Source organism: Xyrauchen texanus, chromosome 8 (genome assembly GCF_025860055.1).
Source record: "Xyrauchen texanus isolate HMW12.3.18 chromosome 8, RBS_HiC_50CHRs, whole genome shotgun sequence".
In the NCBI taxonomy this organism is placed as follows: domain Eukaryota; kingdom Metazoa; phylum Chordata; class Actinopteri; order Cypriniformes; family Catostomidae; genus Xyrauchen; species Xyrauchen texanus.
The window spans coordinates 24,890,398-24,909,398 of NC_068283.1; the positions used below are offsets into that span (position 1 = coordinate 24,890,398).

The following is a 19,001-nucleotide window of genomic DNA, read 5'->3' on the forward strand; positions in this document are numbered from 1 at the left end:
GGCGTTTCTGTCCGCAGAACTGCCACTCAATGGATGTTTTTAGTTTTTGGCACCATTCGGAGTAAATTCTAGAGACTGTTATGCATGAAAATCCCAGAACATCAGCAGTTACAGAAATACTCAAACCAGCCCATCTGACACCAACAATCATGCCACGGTCCAAATCACTGAGATCACATTTCGCCCCATTCTGATAGTTTAGGTGTACATTATACTTCAAAATAACACTGTCTTATTCTCATTGTTTTGCACATATGGATTTCCACAGAATAAACATTAATTCAACTATGTATTACTGCTACTAATATTACAGTTACATAAATTAAACAGAATAAAATGGTAAGGGCTCTGATAGGATGAGTCACTGTATCAAGTGGAATAACTGCCCCCCCCCCCCCACCACCAAAAAAAACACTCAACCTGCCCAATAATTGTTTTCCAACTCGAGGAAGATCAGATACAGTATATTTATAAAACATTACAGACTGGAATCATACAACTTTCCAACATTTAATCTTTGCTATGTACAATTAAGAGATAGAATAAATTCATGTCTACAAATACAGAATTTACCAGCTACATTAACTTGTCAGAGAAAGACAGTGAGGAAGTGAGTAACATAGTAGAAAGTATGCCAATCAGTGTCAGTCATGGTTTCTCTCTTACAGTTTTATGCTTCACAAGGGAAACAAGGTGTGGTAAACAGAGAGATAAACGTAGTTCCTCAAGAATGTGAGGGGAGGAAGTATTTAGAGCTGTGTTAGAGGTGGGAGTAAGACAGAGAAAAACTATAGGAGGTGTGGTGTTTCGTCGTATCATTCAGTTGTGCCAGTTTCAGAGAGTTTCTCTATCTCATTTATACACACACACAGACACTGATTTCTTCTCCTACACGGCTCAGGAAACTATACTGGATATAAAAAAGCTATATGAAATGTATCTTATGTATTTGAGTTTAAGAGGAAGCTTTAATGGGAAGTTGTGACAACCATTTGTGACATTTTTGTCACAGGATACTACAACTCTTGGCTCTACATAAACTGAAAGAAGAAGCAGAAAAGCAAGGCATCAACCACCAGCCAGTTACGCTGGGCAAAAACATCCAAACTTGGTTATTTAGTAACTTTGGATCACTGGTTGAACTGAGGAATTTCAGACCATTCTTCCCTTAGATCAAGTCTGGGCAAGTCTGTAAGTACTGACACAGTATTTGGTTTCAATAAGTGTTTCAACTGACGTGTTTTTGATTATTTTTAAGATGATTGTCTGTCTGACACCAGACTTTACATTAATGAGATTCTTTTCACCATCGTCGTATGAAAGAAAAATACTTTTTCACCATTTCACATAACATTTCTCATTGTGATGTTTGGGAGTAAAAAAGAGATGGCTACTCTTATTAAGTGCTGCTTTTATTAAAACAATTAAGAGTTCTGTAGATTAATTTTTATCAAATGTCCCAGTTCATAATTTTGGACTGTTTTTGTTTTGTAGATCAAAAAGAAATAAGACCAATGACCTACTCCCTGTCCAAATAATGAATCTTGTTATTGGCCAGCAGTTAATAACCAAAACCGGCACTGATCTTACAGTACATTGGTGTCTTGCACTATTGATGCCAGTTTCTCTCTCATACATATCTTCGGTTGCCATACCAGTTTTTCAGGGCCCCAATACACAGATAAAAAAAAAAAAAAAGGTCAGCTCACCCTAAAAGGTTTGAGGGACAGTCCCTGTCAAAGTGTTACAATATAGTGTACATACCTATCTATTCTTATTCTGGGTGTCTGTCTTAGATCAAGTTCAATCATTAATTAAAGATTGCCTCCAAATATTAGAACTGAAAGTAAAAAAAATCTATGAGTGAAAAACCTGTCCAGCTTGTTTTTAAATCACTGCTTAACTTGATAATTCACCTGTAAATGTGTCAAACTTGACTCTAACAAAATTTAATTATTAGATCTATCAAAAACAATCCTTTTAAAAATTCAGTAAGTGCCTTTAATTCCAAGTTAACTTCATACTTTGTTACTCTGAACAGAGATGTGTGATCCAGGCAGTGAGAACAAACTAAGACAAGTAGAGGCTGAAGATGCTTTACTTGAAGAGCGCTCTGATCAGATGGCTGACTTGCACACTGTCACCTGCTGTCAAGGTCTACACGCAAGTCCCTTCTGCAAGGACACTGACCACCGGAAATTAGCCATATGCAGCATTGTATGTGGGCTCTCCTGCATTGGTATTATGTCCCTTATCTACTCTGTCAAGGTAACTATCCTATTCGTTCAGTATTATTAAAACATTAAAACTGTAATATTAAATAAAAAATAAATAAAATATGGGGGCAGGAAAGTCTCAGCAAACTTTCATCTAAGAATCTCCAAACTTGAAAAAATGTTCTACCTTGAAATCTGATGCTTACTTTCATCATTTTCCAGGCTCGACAGACAAGAAAAACACTTCCAAATGACAATGGATTGGGAGCACAAGGAAATTCAAAGGTTAAGGAGTACTCAAGAAAAGCTTTGAAATGGGGAATAGGGTCAATTGTGGCCTGGGTGGTTCTAATTGTAATCTTTCCATTACTGCTAGGATTACTGTCCTATCTCTTAACCCTCATAGACTAAAGACAGCAGCATTATTACTACAGATGTCTTTAAAAATCCTAAGCAACCAATGTAAATTAACTGTGAGAGACCAGAAACAAACTGCCATGGATTTTATCACTCACATTGGACAATACACTTAAAACCATCTACAAACTTAACCTGATAACAACAGATTGTCCATTAAGGGCAATTTGTGTGTTTATTTCAATTTACTGTGGGTTTTAAATGGTGCTTGAAGTTGTCTTATTTGGAAAGTGCAAAAAAGTATATTAAACTAAGCACTTAAAATCTCTCTTCTCTATGACCATAATAAGTTTACAACAACAAAAGCACTGCAGTTAGTAAGCATATACAGGTGGCTCAAAAAAGGTACAGTAGCTTTCTCAAATTTGTTACATGCAACAGATAGAATCAAGCAAGCAGTCATCATCTCAGTCCAGACAAAAATGTATACAATATTATATTGATACTGTAGCAAGCTGTTTTTTTTTTTTTTATTTAGTTTCTTAATGCAATGTTGAAATAAACATTGAGACACTTATAGAGAGCATGACACTCTTGCACAAGTAGCTATTCAATATTGAGATACAGATTTGGTTACATTATAAACATTCTCTCCTTGTAAATAATTTGTACTCCTTTCAATAAGTTGTACTTTGTTTTGTACACTGCAGGTCTTTCAGACTTCACAATAAAAAGTGTAAGTCAAAATACACCTGTTCCATTGTGACATTTTTACAAATGACTTCACACTATAATATAAAACACAGTTCAAACATGTTCGATCAGAAATAAAGACTTAAGTCTTTACAAAATATGAAACATATTACACACAAACCATCCACTTTTTATTAACGTGTTTAAACAATACAAATACTAAATCTTTACAACAAAAGTGATCAAAAGCCAAAATGAAGTGAATGATCTACGTTCAAGTACCTGAGTAAAACCACAGAAAACTTCAAGCTCAACTCTTTATGGTTCTAAATGAACAGCACATTTAAAACATGAACAATGAAACAATTCTCACTCAATGCAGCACTGTAACTTTGCAAAGGCCTTTGTGCTGTCTTCTTGAGCATAATGAAAATATTCAAACACACCTACGAGTGTATTAAGGCATTCAGTTTCACGCAAAGACAAGTTAAAATGTTGTCTGAAATATACTGAGAGGCTAATGGTGCATTTTATTGTGTGCTTTGGGGACTCTACATCTAGTCTCACTTTTGAGATGTAGAGAGCAGGAATTGGCGATATTGCTCATATGTACCACAGATTAATGTAAACAAGTGCTCTTCCTTTGAAGGGTTATAAACAACATAACAGAGGAGAAACAGTGCTGGTTGTAAAGTTACCTATTTGCATAGGTATACTTTTATATCGACTCAACAAAAGAAAATGGCCTTGTAAATTATATATAAAGCATTAACATTTATTTCTCTTTACCTTTACAGTACATTATAAATCCAAAAGATATTTTACATCTCTGCAGTTCTGTTTAATGTGGTTTTGATGAATTTACAGTAGATTACATAAATTGTCATGGAACAAAATGCAAACGAAGCCTGTTTGGCACAGAACAAACAAGATCTCTGCCTCAGCATGCAACTTGCTGAAGTGCTGTCCAGGTGTCTAGTTCCTCAAGCTTGGAGCAAAGGAGTGAATCCAACTCCTGCAAGGTAAGCCCATCCTCCACTTTAGAAGAGGCCCCGACACCTCGCCTGGTTCTACAGAACCCATGGTTCCCTCCTGCTTTCCTCTGGGCTCCACCCCCTGCTGTTCCACCAACCAGAGGCTTCTTGGGCTTCCTGGCAACACCGAGTTCAGGGAATTCAACAAAGCGCTTTACCTTTCTTTGGCCTACAATAGCCTGAGAGCCATCTCGCCGGTTAAGAGGCTCCTCAAAAATTGTTTCCAAACGTCTGAAAAAATTGAAAACAGCTCAATTGACCAGATGTTAAAACAATGCAATTAAGATCTTAAGATTCATGTTGCTTCATTTTCTCCACAACAACTAACAAATACAGTCTTTAATGCAAATTATTCAAGTCTATGGTCAATTTCCTCAATGTTAAAAAAAAATAAATAAAATAATAATTATTAGGAAACATCAGATCTGATGTGGTACCTGGCCTGAAAAGTTTGAGAACCAATTTAATATATGAAAAATTTGTAAATTGGCACAATGCAAAATTTTACACACATATGGAAAAATCCTCACCCATCAGGAGGTTTACTGAAGTTTTTGTTTGTGTAGATTTCCTCCAAGCTAAAATCCTTCTTCTTTATTCTGTAAAAACACAAACTGTGTATCTTAGGGGTGTGATGAAATAAAATGTAAATTAGATCAGAAAGGAAAAAAAGGACAGAAAGGAGGTTTTCTCTACATACACACCTGATGACTTTAGGAAGGCCCATAGGGGTGAGATTATTTTGAGGCTTTGGAATTTTTTTACGGATACGAATAGAGGACACTTTTCCCAGATGACCTTCCTTGATTTCTGTCTGTTTGGATGAAGAGTGAAGGTGTAACAAAAAGTACATTACTGTGCAAATTTTTAGGCACTTGTGCAAAACTTTCAAAATGAGGATTTCTTTATAAGAATAATGACATAAATAGTTTTCATTAACCATTTAAGCGTCATACAAAGTCCAGTAAACAGAAAAAGAGCTAAATCAATATTTGGTGTGAACACTTTTGCCTTTAAACAAGCACCAATTCTCCTACATACACCAGGACACAGTTTTTCTTGGTTGTTGGCAGATAGGATGTTCCAAGCTTCTTGGAGAATTTGCCACAGTTCTTTTATTTATTTAGGTTGTCTCAATTACTTATGTTTCTTCGTGTAATCCCAGACTGACCCGATGTTCAGTGGGGGGATCTGTGAGGGCCATGCCATCTGTTGCAGGACTCCCTGTTCTTCTATTCTAATCTATTATATTTGCAAAAGGAATGTTTGAGAGTATAAAATGTATATTTCATATTGGCACACTAAAGCTGAAGATAAAAATAACCACCTTAAGACAAATGTTTTTGTAAAACATTTAGGCAAAACTATCTTATGTTAGTACTGTACAAAAAAAAGCTACATTGTTTACTTCAAAACCATAGTAAAAGAAACATTTATTTAAAGCTGAAAAAAGTCTTGCACCTTGATTTCGGAGTCTGATAATGCTTTTTCCTCTGAGATGGCTGTAGATGAGAGTTGAAGGCCAAAGTTTGATCTCTCTTGTTCATCCATTGCTTCCTCACACTCCATCTGAAGCATCCCATTGTCTCCATCCAAAGAACTTTGTGTAAATGCACTAGAAGAAAAAAGAAAAGACTTTAAACTAATGACCTTCTGTAACATATTCTGAAGGGTTTTATTTATGAATAGGTGAAGCAGGAAATAACCATTCTGACAAAATCAAAATGCTACATTGCACGTTATTTGCTAGGATAACAGTGCATAATTACGCTATGAATAAGATATTGGTGTCATTCACTAACAACTGCATACAAGTTGCATACATTTCTGCAGAAAAGTTTAAGCTAAATTTGTAATTTGCATAAAACTTGCTCAAACGGTCTTCATAAGGCCTTTCCGCATGTCTGCTGTGAAGTCATTCGCCAGTTTTTACACTGTGGCCAAAAGTCTGGATTAATGTACAGCTTTTGCTCTAATGAAAAGAAACTAGTACTTTTATTCACCAAAGTGGCATTCAACTGATCACAATGTATAGTCAGGACATTAATAACGTCTCTCAAGTCCTTGTGGTGGCATAGTGACTTGCCTCAATCCAGGTGGCAGACGACGAATCTCAGCTGCCTCCGTGTCCGAGACGTCAACCCGCGCATCTCATCACGTGGCTTGAGCGCATTACCGTGGAGACAGAGCGCGTGGAGGCTTCACGCCATCCATGCACAACTCACCACATGCCGCACCGAGAGCGAACCACATTACAGCGACCACGAGGCGGTTATACCCCATCTGACTCTACCCTCCCTAGCAACCGGACCAATTTGGATGCTTAGGAGACCTGGCTGGAGTCACACATCCCAGGATTTTTTAAATAAAGCCAATGGAAACGCAAATTAATCACTAAAGTTTCACGTGTCGACATAATATTTTTCCGTTTAACTCTAGCTCATAAACTATGTCGGTACTTCAAATGTCACGCAAAACTGGTTTGGAAACACTTTGTAGAGAAAATTGGAATTAACACAAAAATATAATGACTGAATTTACCCCAATCATTAGCCTGTGTCAATCATGATGACAGTACACATCCTTGAAAGACAATTTTATTGTACGCGATTATGAACTGATCTTAACGGCATACCTGCAGAGATCCGATGCTGCCAACACATCTGCGTCATGACACTTCTAGGAGTGCGGACACATATCTCGTATAATGCACATCGACAAGGCCACTGTTTGTGATGTAATTAAGTTCCTTTTCCACAATCATGGAACTTTTTTCAAGACCATAAGCAACCACTATAGGAACTATTTGTCCAATGCGGAGTTCACTTTCAGAAAATTTTATTAACATTTTAATACTTTTAAATATATTAAATCTAACCCTCTTTACTTCAGATTGTGTTTGCTGAACTTGTAAATTGAAAATGTAAATTGCATTATGATGCTAAAATAAATTTTAGATGACAATCAAGTTCAGTTGGTCGTTAAAAGTTGCAGAACATAATGCAGTTGCGATTGCAATGCTTTATTACATGACTGTTGAATTCAATAGAAGCTGTCAGGTGAGGATATGTGAGGCATCTACTTCTCAAACTAGAGACTCTGATGTACTTATCCTCTTGTTTAGTTGTACATCTTGCCTTCAACATGTTCTTGTTAGAGCCAGTTGCCCTTTGTCTTTGAAGAATGCAGTGTACATCATTGTATGAAATCTTCATTTTTTTTTTTACATTAAGCATTTAACAGCCTCCATTCCTCAAAACAATGATTGACTGATGAGTTACTAGAGAAAACTTTCTTTTTTGCCATTTTTGACCTAATATTGACCTTAAGACATGCCAGTCTATTGCATATTCTGGCAACTCAAAACAAAAACAAAAAAAATGTTAAGCTTCATTTAACAAACCAAATAGCTTTCAACTATGTTTGATATAATGGCAAGTGATTTTCTAGTACAAAATTAGCAATTTAGCATGATCACTCAAGGATAAGGTGTGGGAGTGATGGCTGCTGGAAATGGAGCCTGTCTAGATTTGATTAAAAATTACTTTTTTAAATAGTGATGGTGCGGTTTAGATCCCACCCTAATCAAAAAACCCTGAACCAGCTATTTAAGGTCTTCGGGAGTACTTGAAAATTACAGGCATGTGTGTTAGAGCAGGACTGGAGCTGGACTCTGCAGGAAGGTAGCAATCCTATAGCCAACTCTGCTCCTGGAAAAACATTTCTGCTTAAAATTCCATGTTTCTAAAGCCACCAAGTGTCTGTAATTTTTGCACACATGCGATTTCACAGGTAGTTCTAAATTTTATTAAAAAAAATGAATAAATTTAAGTGTAGACTTCTTGATGAATCTTGATTTCTGTGTGAAAATGTTTGCACAAACGTTTTACAAATACATACATGCTGTTAGTGAATGAGAACCAATACGTAGGAATCTGATAAATTACCTGCAGAGTGATGACACAGAAGCAGAAGGAGTCTCAGGTCTGGGAGTGACAACAGTGGAGGGGCCGGTTAAAGCATGACAGGCTGTGAGAGTGGATGTACAGGGGGAGCTGGAGGAGGATGGCGATGAGGACTTGACAAAATTGGATGTAAAAGGGGAGGCAACGGCATGAGCGCTGCCAGTGCTGGTGTCGCTAGCATGACTACGCCATTGGCTTGAGCTTTTAGACAAGAAGGCTAGAGGACTTGACAAAAAACAAGAGGCAAGGGTTGTGAGAGAGATTGAGGGAGAGTAAGGGGAAAAGGGACCACTGTGGTGGCCACCCCTTGTAGCTGGGTACACCTCTTTACGGAGACAAAGAGGGGCAATTTCTCGCTCTATCTCCACACTACAGACAGTGTGTCGGCGAGTACGCTTGGACGGAGAGTGAAAATGGGTGGAAAGTGGAATGGGTGAGCTCTTGGGTGAGGTAGTACTGTTGTCATGCGTGTGGGACAGGGTTAAACAAGAGTCTCTGAATAATAAGGAAGGGATTTCAGGGCAGGAGTAACTGCGCAGTAGACGGTTGGAGCCGCTACCTGATGACGATACTACCGGAATAGCTTCCACAGTCTTTTCTTGGGTCTCTGCCTGATCTTCACTTGCAATAAAACCTTTCCTTTTTCCAGCAAAAACATGTTTTTTACTTTGTCTGTTCAGAATCTTTGTAGGTCTTCTTAGCCTTCTTTCTGGCAGCAATAGAGCTGTTGAATCAGGCTGCACTGGCGGTGACATAAGTACCCCTGGAGACAGAAATGACTTCTGCTCTTCAGTTGAAATAGTCCTTTGAGTTTCATCGAAAAACAGGTTGTTCTGAATTAGTGTTCTTTTTGCAGGTTTACTGGGTCCTGCTGGATCAACTACTGAAGTCGTACTGTAGTCCTCAAATTTCTGCTTGGGTGGACGAAGATTCCTTTTTTGGAAAGTTGAACCTCTTGCACTTTTAAGAAAATGTTGTCTTGTCTTTCGAGATTCGACACTCTTCTCAAAAGTCTCTTGTGCCTGCATGGGGTGCTGCAATACTGAAGGCACTGATGATCTGGAATCTCCATAATTGCAATCATACATGGTATTCAAATTGTTGCAGCATAAGCTCTTGTCAATTGAGACATTTGTTGTAGGATTTTGGAAGGATGTAGTATCAGTGGTATCAGCTTCATTGCCAGAGGTCAGTAACAACCCACATTTGACATTTTTTCTTTTCCTCAGTACTGTCTTTTCTGGTCTTATTTGTTTCATCTCCGTGGAGTCACAAGACTCTGAGGTCTCAGAGACTACAGAATTTATCATATGAACATCTACAGTATTACTGAGCTGTTGCACTGTGGAAATCCCTTCCCTCTTTTTTCTGATCTGAACAATTATTGCATCCTCCTGATGCTTTTTCAAAGTGATGTTGTCTTTGCCCTTTTTATTCTTTGCAGGCCTTAGGTCTTCCTCTTCAGTGTTTTGCAAATTACATTTCCCCCTTGCCAGCAAGACTTTCTTTGCCTCTCTTCTAGGTACTTCTCGGCATCTCTTTGCCCTCACTTCCACAACAGAAGTGCTCTTTAAACGGCACTGGTCTGATATTTTAACTGAGTGGCGTGTCCATTCAATAACATTTTCAGACTGTAATTCCTTCATATCATTGTCCAGAGTCTTTGGTCCTGTCAAAAAAGTGGCCAATTCAGTGTAGGTGGGCTCAGCAATCTTTGACAGACGTTTCACCGACTTTCTAGGGCTTCTCCTAATGGCCATCTGTGAATTGGATTGCTCACTGTAAAACACACTATGTTTCCTTGTGTCTTCACCAATCAAGTGAAAAACAGAATAAATACTAGAAGAGGCTTCAGAACCATTGTTTAAAGAAGTTGTTTTTGTGCTGTTTGCAAATACAGAGTTTGTTTCTGGTTTCAAATTATTTGATACCTCCTGTGAATAGTAGGAATCACTACTATGTCCACAGGCTGTGATACTATCATCAACTTCACTGCTTTGGGTCTGTCTCTCACCTGTTAGTCGCTGCTGAGCAACAGTTTCATCAGTTTGTACATTGGCTTGACAAGACATACATTTGGCACTTGCTTCATTCAAAGGTTGGTCAGAGGACGGAATAGGTCTTGTCCTGAGAAATGGACTTTGTGCTTTACAAGGACTGGAATCATTTATTCCATCCTGATGGACAGCTTGTGAATGGATTGAGGGACGGTGTATCTGATTTTCTTCATTTGATGCAACCTTTATATCGTTGTGCAATTTAATATGATACAGATCTGGTTTATTGTTGCTACCTGAAAATGTACCAAAATTCAGTCTCTGTGCAACTCTATGGCGTTTTGGAGCAACGTTACACTGTACTCTCTCTGATGAAGGCCTTTTTGAAAACAACCTATTTTTACATTTATCACCAGTAGTCTCACTCTCCTCAGTCCTGGATGAACTTTCTTCATTTGACTCTGTTGTTGAATGTTCCTGTTGATCAGAAAATCTGGTTGAGGACAGCGAGTCACTGGGCTTAAAAAGGCGAACAGGGCTCATGACAATCTCAGTAAAGCTAGCCATCTTAGATTTAAATGACTGCAGAAGTGGACCTATCTCCCATCTTTTAATTGTTGAAGGGCTCTCTAGGGATCCCTGCTCCATTGGTTTCTGGTCATTGTTAAGCTCATTTGAGGGGCTGCCATCTCCCAGTTGTAGGGTTGCACAGGAAGATACCATTTTGCTGCCTCTAACAACAACAATAATAAAAATTATGAGACATTATGAAGAAATTACAACTGAAAAAAATAATACAGGACATATTTTCCTTAGGATATATTTGCATAACTTACTCTGAATATTGTTCCTCCATCACAGCTTCAACTCCAAAACTTGTCTGGGAAAAATAAAATGGGTTAAGACAAAAAACCGAACCGTAATAAAAGCATTTAACACATTGCAGTATGAACACAATATGCAGTAACATCTGTAAGTGTTTAAATATTTTATAATAATTAACTGTAAAATAAATTCATTTCAGTCGTGTGATGAGATCAATGTCAAATAACCATCGCAGCACCACTCCCATCATTCAGACTTGGGGTGCTTTCACACTTGGTTCGATTGCTTGGACCAAACCAGAGTTTGTTTTCTCCCCCATCCCCTGCCCCCACTGGTCTCCATTAACATAATATTTTTGGGATCCAAACCACAGTCCGATTATGTTATCAATGTGAGTACAAGCGGCAAATATTTACCACTGTAACTAGGCAACAACTCAAGACATCAGCTTTGCTGTTATTTAAGTATTCATCTCTTTGGATTTACAAACCATAACTTTACATGCACAAAATGTTTGTCTGCCACAAATTAATTGAATGTGCAGGTAATTTATTTAGAGTCAAGCAGCCGCAGGTATGAGAAATGCATTACAGTGTTTCCCATTAATTGACTAGACTCTGGCAGCCCGCCGCAAGTCTAATTTTTCCCCACCACAGTGTCATAATGAACCAAACACAATTTTACATTTCTGATCTAAAATAATTTTGCACTTCTCAGTCTCATAATAACATAAAATAAAAGTTTGGGTTTTGCGCTCTGACGCACCAGTCAGCTCCTCACCCGCTGCTATAAACTCAAGCGCTCACACAAACGTCGAAGTCGACAAATCTTTGAGGCAAGTAACGTTAACTAATATTAAATGTATCCACTGCATAAACACTACTCCACACACAATTTATCATCAGTGTACAAGAGCAAGAACCTTAACGCTACTAGGTTAATTGGCATAACGTTACATTGCTTACGGCTTCAATGGCTAGCTATCGTTAGCAGTCTGAGAAAACATTAAAAGATAAAAAGCTGAAACTGACATCCCTAGTTTGTACCATGCTTTTCATAATGAGCATACAAAAATATTTTAGCCAATCGCTTTTGACAAGGCAGGCCTTGGCTCGGTTTGTGAACGGCTGTCAATTAAACCCTGGCTTGAGGTGAAGAGCATCATGTAAATGCGGAAGAACTGGGGGCGCTGTTTCTCACGGTTCAATTTATTTCAAAGTTGCCAACTGCAGCTTTAAGAGCACAAAATTGTTACAAGAGCACAACACTAGCCTCTTAATTTTGCTCTCAAAGTACACCAGATGGAAGTATTTAACTTTAAAATTTAAAAACTTTTCTCCCAAATTTGGAATGCACAATTCCCAATGCTAAGTCCTCGTGGTGGCGTAGTGACTTGCCTCAATCCAGGTGGCAGAGGACAAAACTCGGTTGCCTCAGCATCTGAGACATCAATCCGCACATCTCATCACGTGGCTTGTTGAGTGCATTACCATGGAGACACAGCACATGTGGAGGCTTCACGCTATCCTCGGTGGCATCCACGCATATCTCACCACATGCCCCACCGAGAGCGAGAACCACATTATAGCGATAACGAGGTGGTTAACACATGTGACTCTACTGTGCCTAGCAACCAGGCCAATTTGGTTGCTTAGGAGACCTGGATGGCATCACTCAGCATGCCCTCGATTTGAACTTGTGACTCCAGGTGTGGTAATTAGCGTCTTTACTTGTTGAGCTGAACCAAAACTAACTGAAATTTGACGTCATTCGAACTCTGGTGCGCACCAAAAGTACTAGTGTGAAAGCACCCCTAAGGTCAGTGGTGTGACCAATAAGAGGGCGACGGTAACAACACTCCACTGGTAGAACATAAGCACATCTTAAGCTAACTTTGCTTCATTCTACAATTGCATGGTGTGATTCTAATGGTGATGAGAATTATTGAGCCAAATTTGTTTGTGACCTGAAAATAATGTCACAACAAAAAAAATATCTAAATTCTAAATGTAGGCTTCATTTTATTTGTGCATAATATATTTACAAGTTTTATTTATTTATTATTGATTTAGGGTTAAATATTAGACATTGTCTAGACTCTAGACAGTTTTCATGAGACTCACCCCATAAATTGGTAAGCATACGATGTGAGCTTCTTTACTTGACTACATCTCTATAACTTGTATTAACTTGAAGATTGCACTGTTGTATAGAGTAAAATTAAACCGAATTCAGAGATGTGTGGCAAAATAGGTGCTGAAGGATGGCACAGAGTCAGTGAGACATTACCATGCCGTTTTCCTCTCTTTTTTTATTGGGATGATCTTAAGTGTTGAGATTGTGGTGACTGGGTCTCATCGTTGAGCCTGTTCACCTTCTGATTCTCTTTTCTGGTCCTGTGATGGCCATCTACTTTCCAAAAACATTGCATCTGTGGAATAAGCAGGGTACAGGTTAACCATTCCACTCTCCAAGTTTACATCATGATAAATTTGCCAAGCTCTGATCCACAATTCAACATACCTTACAGCTAGGCAATATTTGGTCAACAGCTTTTACAAAATATTAAAAATAAATTATTGCAGGAAAATTCAAAACTCATTTTAAGAAGAATTACAGCATGCATTAATGGGTTTATCATTACTCCCACACAGGTGCTTCACTGCTTATTCACCTTGTATTAATAATCCTAAAGGAACAATATGCACAACAACAAAAATCAGGGGCTCCATATATTCAAATGTAGATGGATGCCCAATAAAGCTAAAAAGAGCTCTTCGAAAGTGTTCTTTACATTTGATTTGCTTTATCTTCATCCGCTGGTCGGTGTGACCTTTGTTTTATTTTATTTCATTTATTATTATTAGACAGTATTCTAGAGCATGTCTTATCCAGGAATATTGATTTTATTCTCCTTGATCTTTCACGAACACTGAACATTAAATATTGAATAAGAGTATTATGTAAGTGTTTAACGGGTGAAATGCAGTGATCACACCCGTCACCTGCTGTCTTCATCAATCTCTCCATAAGCAATATTAAGACATATCAACAACAAACAAACCCCATTAGTGAATACAAACAATACGGTATAATAGAAGAGCTACATTCGGATTCAACAGAAAAAAGTAAAAACAATGAAAGATGCAATTAGCAGAAATTCTCAGCTAATTAAAACATTGCTCTTTATGGCGACAATAGAATGCCATCTTCAATTGAAAACAAATGCAATTCTATTGTTAAGGCGCAGCTGTTCGCGTCCATTTTTAGTAAATTAAAATAAATGAAATATTTCCGCTTGATTAACCAGCCAACTACACATCGCGAACATTAAGCTCTTTGCTGTATTGAAAACGGGAGCAAACTGTATACCAAGTATTTTGTTTGACAAAAACCCAGTTATTTTGCAATATTTTTGTATTCAAAGTCGCCTATTCATTGGACTTTTTTTCGTCGTTAAACGTGTGTAGTTGAAGTTAGCTGTGCGGCTAACCGCATCGACATCCAGCTCTACTCAATTCTTATTTCTCAGACATTCGCTGAAGCAAAACAAGCCATAACCACAGTCAAATAGACTGCCGCCTAATATATCAAAACACAAACGAAGATGCTACACCATTTATTCATTGCTTACAAATATGAATTATCTTGCTCTGCAGCCGCTTTACTAGAGATTTAAGTTCCCAGACACTGGTATGGTTTTGTATATGTCGTCGACGTAAATGCGGCTAGCTGAGCTATGCTGCCATCTACGCATAATACCCGTAAAATACGTTAAATTGAGTGCTTTTACTACCTTGTAATTCAAACAGGCTCGGGTGATACTGATATAAATAAACTGCAAACATACCTAAAAAAACGTTTTTAAGTAGCTGTAAAACGTCTCTTTCAGGCGTTGTTTCTAAAAACCCGTAATTCGCTGTTGGTGTGACATTTCCATGCCGGACGGCGCCCGAGTTTTACCATTAGTGCACTCCGACGGTTCAGACAAATGATTCGGTGCGAGTGAGTTCCAGGTCCGTCCAAGAGCCAATCAGAACCTGACTACAGTCCGCCTCTAACGTACGTTCTAAAATTCAGCCAATTAGAAATGTTCAAGCCTCAAAGACTTTACCAATTGGGTTTCAGGAGGGAGAAATCCAACCAATAGCAATGCCATAAACAGTCTTTGTCCCCATGTGAACTTATCCTGTCTGCTATCGGAAAAGACTAGTGATGGGAAGATCGGATAATTTTACTGACTTGGATCTTAGAGTCTCGTTCAGCAAAATGAACGAATCTTTATTCAAGCCATTTCGTTCATTTGAGCAGAATTAAACTGAAATGTTAAATTTCAATAGCCAAATCGCCCACAATACGTCTACTTTCGCAAACTTTGATTATACTCCCAATAAGGAAAAAAATGATAATGCAGCCAAGGACAAATTATTAGAAACAGAAATTATTTAGTTCACCTCTCGACAGGCGTCACGTGACAAAGCAACGTACGACTCGTACACATGGACTGTAAAAATAGCGCCAGATGACTGGAAAAAAATCCTAATGTTAAACTCTATACATGGAGTAATAAGGCTTGCACTTCAATGTCACGTATTGACTATCGGTTCATTTCTGACCGCCTAAATAGTAATAGCATTATGGTTGATATACTAACAACCAGAGCCGGCCCAAGGCACAAGCGAACTAAGCGGCTGCTTAGGGCCCCGGCGGCCACCAGGGGGCCCCCAAGAGCACATACATTTGTTTTTTTTTGTTTTTTGTTATTATACTGTCAATGGTAATTATACAAAAACGCAATATTAAATGCAATATTATGTTAAGGGGCTGCAGGATGCAAGCACATTCAGACAGCAAAACAGCAATGTCACAAAAAAGGACATATCCTCTGGTGCAAAGAAAAGGAAAAAGAAGAAAACAGAGGAAGAGAAAAAAACAGCACGATAAAGGTGTTAAGTAGCTAGGCTAAGTTATGAGCTAACATTAGCTGGCTAGTTAGTTAACATAGCCTATGTAGCATATCTTCTTTTTTAGGAAAGTTTGATTAATCATCCGTAAATAGCCTTGACATCTTAATATATTATTAGTACAACATATTACTTAGCAAGTTTTAGATTCAAGTTTTTGTCTTCTGTGTAAAAATAACTTTCCTGTGTATATATTTTGTAATAAAAATAAGCTTCTGTTCCATAAACTTTGTACTGATAACAACGTAACATTATTTACATTAGTCTACCATTTTGGGGTCTTTGCTATTATATTCCAATATCATTATGCCTCAATTAGCTAGTTATAGATTAAGAGTTGTTGTTTTAGGAGTACAGATGGCTTGCTGCTGTGTATAATAATTTGTGTTGAGAAAATAACATTTTGTCAAATATTCTGTCAAATATGTACTCTTATGAAACTTCCCTAGGAGCATTGTTGAAATATTTTGGACGTGGGGCACAACCAACGCCACCTGACCCAAGTTCCAGTGCTACAGCTGATGATGATTTTTCAACAATCCCAGATCATTATATTTATATGGATAAACCATGCCTTTGTTTTTGACAGACAGTTGCATTACCTTCTAATATGACATCTACCATGGCTAGCTTTTATTATTATTTTCATCTTTCATCAGATCCATCCTCTGCATGCGAGGAGCACTTCCCATCACGTGCATCCACTGATGTGGTCATCTATCCTGTCAGACTCAGAAAGGACTGATCTGGTAAGCAGAGGGCCACTGCCTATAAAGGAAAACTTCACATTCCCTGAAAAACCTGATGGCAGAAGCTTCCACTACACCTACAGAAAGTTAATTCATGGGGAAAAAATGTAAGTGGAGCTGACTCAATTATTTAAAAAGAAATGATGCAGTCTACAGCTTCTGCTGCAAATTGTTCTCTAGGAAGTACACAAAACTGGTAACAGAGGGATAACAACATTGGGTAAATATAGGTGTGCTACTGTTACATTTAAAACCGTAGAAGGGTGAAATCATGCCAGGCAGACATTGGAATGTTGTAAGCAACACAGCTACAACTAATAAAATTGATAAGGGGTGTGTTAGATTTATAGTGTGCGAATAATCATGCATTGACAATATTCAGTCATATTGGCGGCACTGAGGGGCCCCCAAATCAAATTCTGCTTAGGGCCCCATAAAGGCTTGGGCCGGCCCTGCTAACAACTCCATTCACAGACACACTGTGCAGCTGTGTCACTCCAAATCACTTTTAGATCCAAAGCTAGTCAATCATAAAGAGGCTCCTATTGGAAACTTAATAACTCTACTTTAAAACATGACTTAGTAATTAAGAAGGTCCAAACATTGATTAATTGTTTCTGGAACAAGGCTTTAATAGAAAAATACTTTTCCAGAAACTGGGAGCTCTTTAAATTTGAGGTGTCAAAATTGTTAAGAGAGTACGGCTCCTTTTTATCCAAATCCAGAAAAGTGGAAGAAACAAAGACAATTACCAGAATAACTGCTCTCTTTCAGATTATGCCTGAAAATCTATCAGAAAATGAAAAACAGGATTTAATTTTACTGCAAAATCACTTGAATGAAATATACAGAGCAAAAAGCAGAGGGAGCCTTTGTGAGGTCAAGGTGTAGATGGTTAGCGGAAGGAGAGCAAAACACTGCCTATTTCTTCCAATTAGAACGATCCCACAATAAATCCAACTCTATTCAAAAACTCAGCATTAATGGTGTTATTACTGATTGTTGTGGCAAAAGATTATTAACCAACCATTATCACTGTGTAAGACTGTGTAAGATTCAGACACTCTGAATCAAACAGTCTTTTAAAATAATTTATTCTTGCAAGAAGGACCCAGTCATTACACAGGAATTAATCTGTGCCATGAGTGAGACGCTGAAGGGGAGGGCTGACTTGTTTTTTATACCTCTTTTCCCCAAGGTCTCTAACAGAAGCAGATCCTCCCCCTCTGCTTTCCTCAGACACAGGGGCATTCCCTTGCGATGACTATTACTGATCAATGAGTATTACAATTTCTATAACACTGATGATTTCCAAAAGATAGCTAATTACTGCTCCACCTTTTATAAAAATTTGTATAAATCTCAGTATAATGAGGTAGCAGCTAACACTTTTTTAGGATACCTCACTAAAACAAAGTCAATTTTGAATGACCAAAAATATCTTTGTGATAGCCCAATAATTGCAGATGAAGTCTTGTCTGCCATTCATCATCTAAAACTCAACAAATCTCCAGGTGTTGATGGCTTAACCTCTGAATTTTATATTGCTTTTGCAGAACAACTGGGGCAAGTTGAAGAACAACTCCCTTCACAGCGTGTACACAGAAAGCATTGAAAATCAAACTCTCCCTCCCACTCAAGGACTTATAACCCTTATTTCAAAACACAGGAAAGATCCGCTATGCATTGACAACTGTCGGCCAATTTCCCTTCTTTATAATGATTACAAAATCCTAGCTCTAGTTTTTGCCAAAAGATTAAAAGCTGTTTTGGACCAAATTACTGATGAAAACCAAACTGTGTTTATGAGGCATAGACATATATCCAATAACATCAGGCTTGTGCTGGACATTTACATTTATGCATTTGGCAGACGCTTTTATCCAAAGCGACTTACAGTGCACTTATTACAGGGACAATCCCCCCAGAGCAACCTGGAGTTAAGTGCCTTGCTCAAGGGCCCAACAGTGGCATCTTGGTGGTGCTGGGGCTTGAACCCCTGACCTTCTGGTCAATAACCCTGAGCCTCAACCACTGAGCCACCACTGCCACTGGACCTCATTGATTATGCTGATCTTAGTGATGATGATGGCTATATACTGTTTCTAGATTTCTGCAAGGCAGACCACAACTTTCTCTTAAGGGCCTTAGATACATTTGGCTTTGGCACTTACTTTTGTACAGTAATTAAAACCATATAT

The 19,001-nt window shown here is 38.1% G+C and overlaps 1 protein-coding gene and 1 long non-coding RNA gene across 4 annotated transcripts; one reads left to right on the forward strand and one right to left on the reverse strand.

Moving 5' to 3' along the window:
• Positions 1 to 799: 799 nt before the first annotated feature.
• Positions 800 to 2,568, forward strand: LOC127648235 (uncharacterized). The gene is made up of 3 exons (XR_007971145.1): positions 800 to 1,191; positions 2,042 to 2,268; positions 2,439 to 2,568. It is a non-coding gene; the product is annotated as an uncharacterized LOC127648235 (long non-coding RNA).
• A 1,636-nt stretch (positions 2,569 to 4,204) lies between these two features.
• On the reverse strand, positions 4,205 to 15,067 carry prr14 (proline rich 14). 3 transcript variants are annotated; one of them, XM_052132816.1, is made up of 8 exons: positions 14,938 to 15,067; positions 13,377 to 13,518; positions 11,099 to 11,142; positions 8,248 to 10,995; positions 5,762 to 5,915; positions 5,005 to 5,114; positions 4,831 to 4,899; positions 4,205 to 4,531 (listed from the first exon to the last, which is right to left on the reverse strand). In XM_052132816.1, the coding sequence occupies exons 2-8, from the start codon at positions 13,377 to 13,379 to the stop codon at positions 4,207 to 4,209; spliced, it is 3,453 nt and encodes a 1,150-aa protein (XP_051988776.1). In that variant the 5' UTR covers positions 13,380 to 13,518; positions 14,938 to 15,067; the 3' UTR covers positions 4,205 to 4,206. The 3 variants fall into 3 exon arrangements, 2 of the variants coding, with proteins under 2 accessions (XP_051988776.1, XP_051988775.1); XM_052132815.1 differs by lacking the exon at positions 14,938 to 15,067 and adding an exon at positions 14,722 to 14,803; XR_007971144.1 differs by lacking the exon at positions 14,938 to 15,067 and adding an exon at positions 14,722 to 14,803 and having other exon boundaries at positions 4,453 to 4,531; positions 5,005 to 5,110.
• Between the last annotated feature and the right edge of the window lie 3,934 nt (positions 15,068 to 19,001).

Bases quoted from the DNA above. Each gene is read 5' to 3' on its own strand.
- prr14 (XM_052132816.1), bottom strand. The intron at 5,916-8,247 runs GTAATTTATCAG...TTTTTCTTCTAG, and splicing joins TCTGTGTCATCACTCTGCAG to TGCATTTACACAAAGTTCTT. The intron at 4,532-4,830 runs GTGAGGATTTTT...CAATTTTTTCAG, and splicing joins TTCAGTAAACCTCCTGATGG to ACGTTTGGAAACAATTTTTG.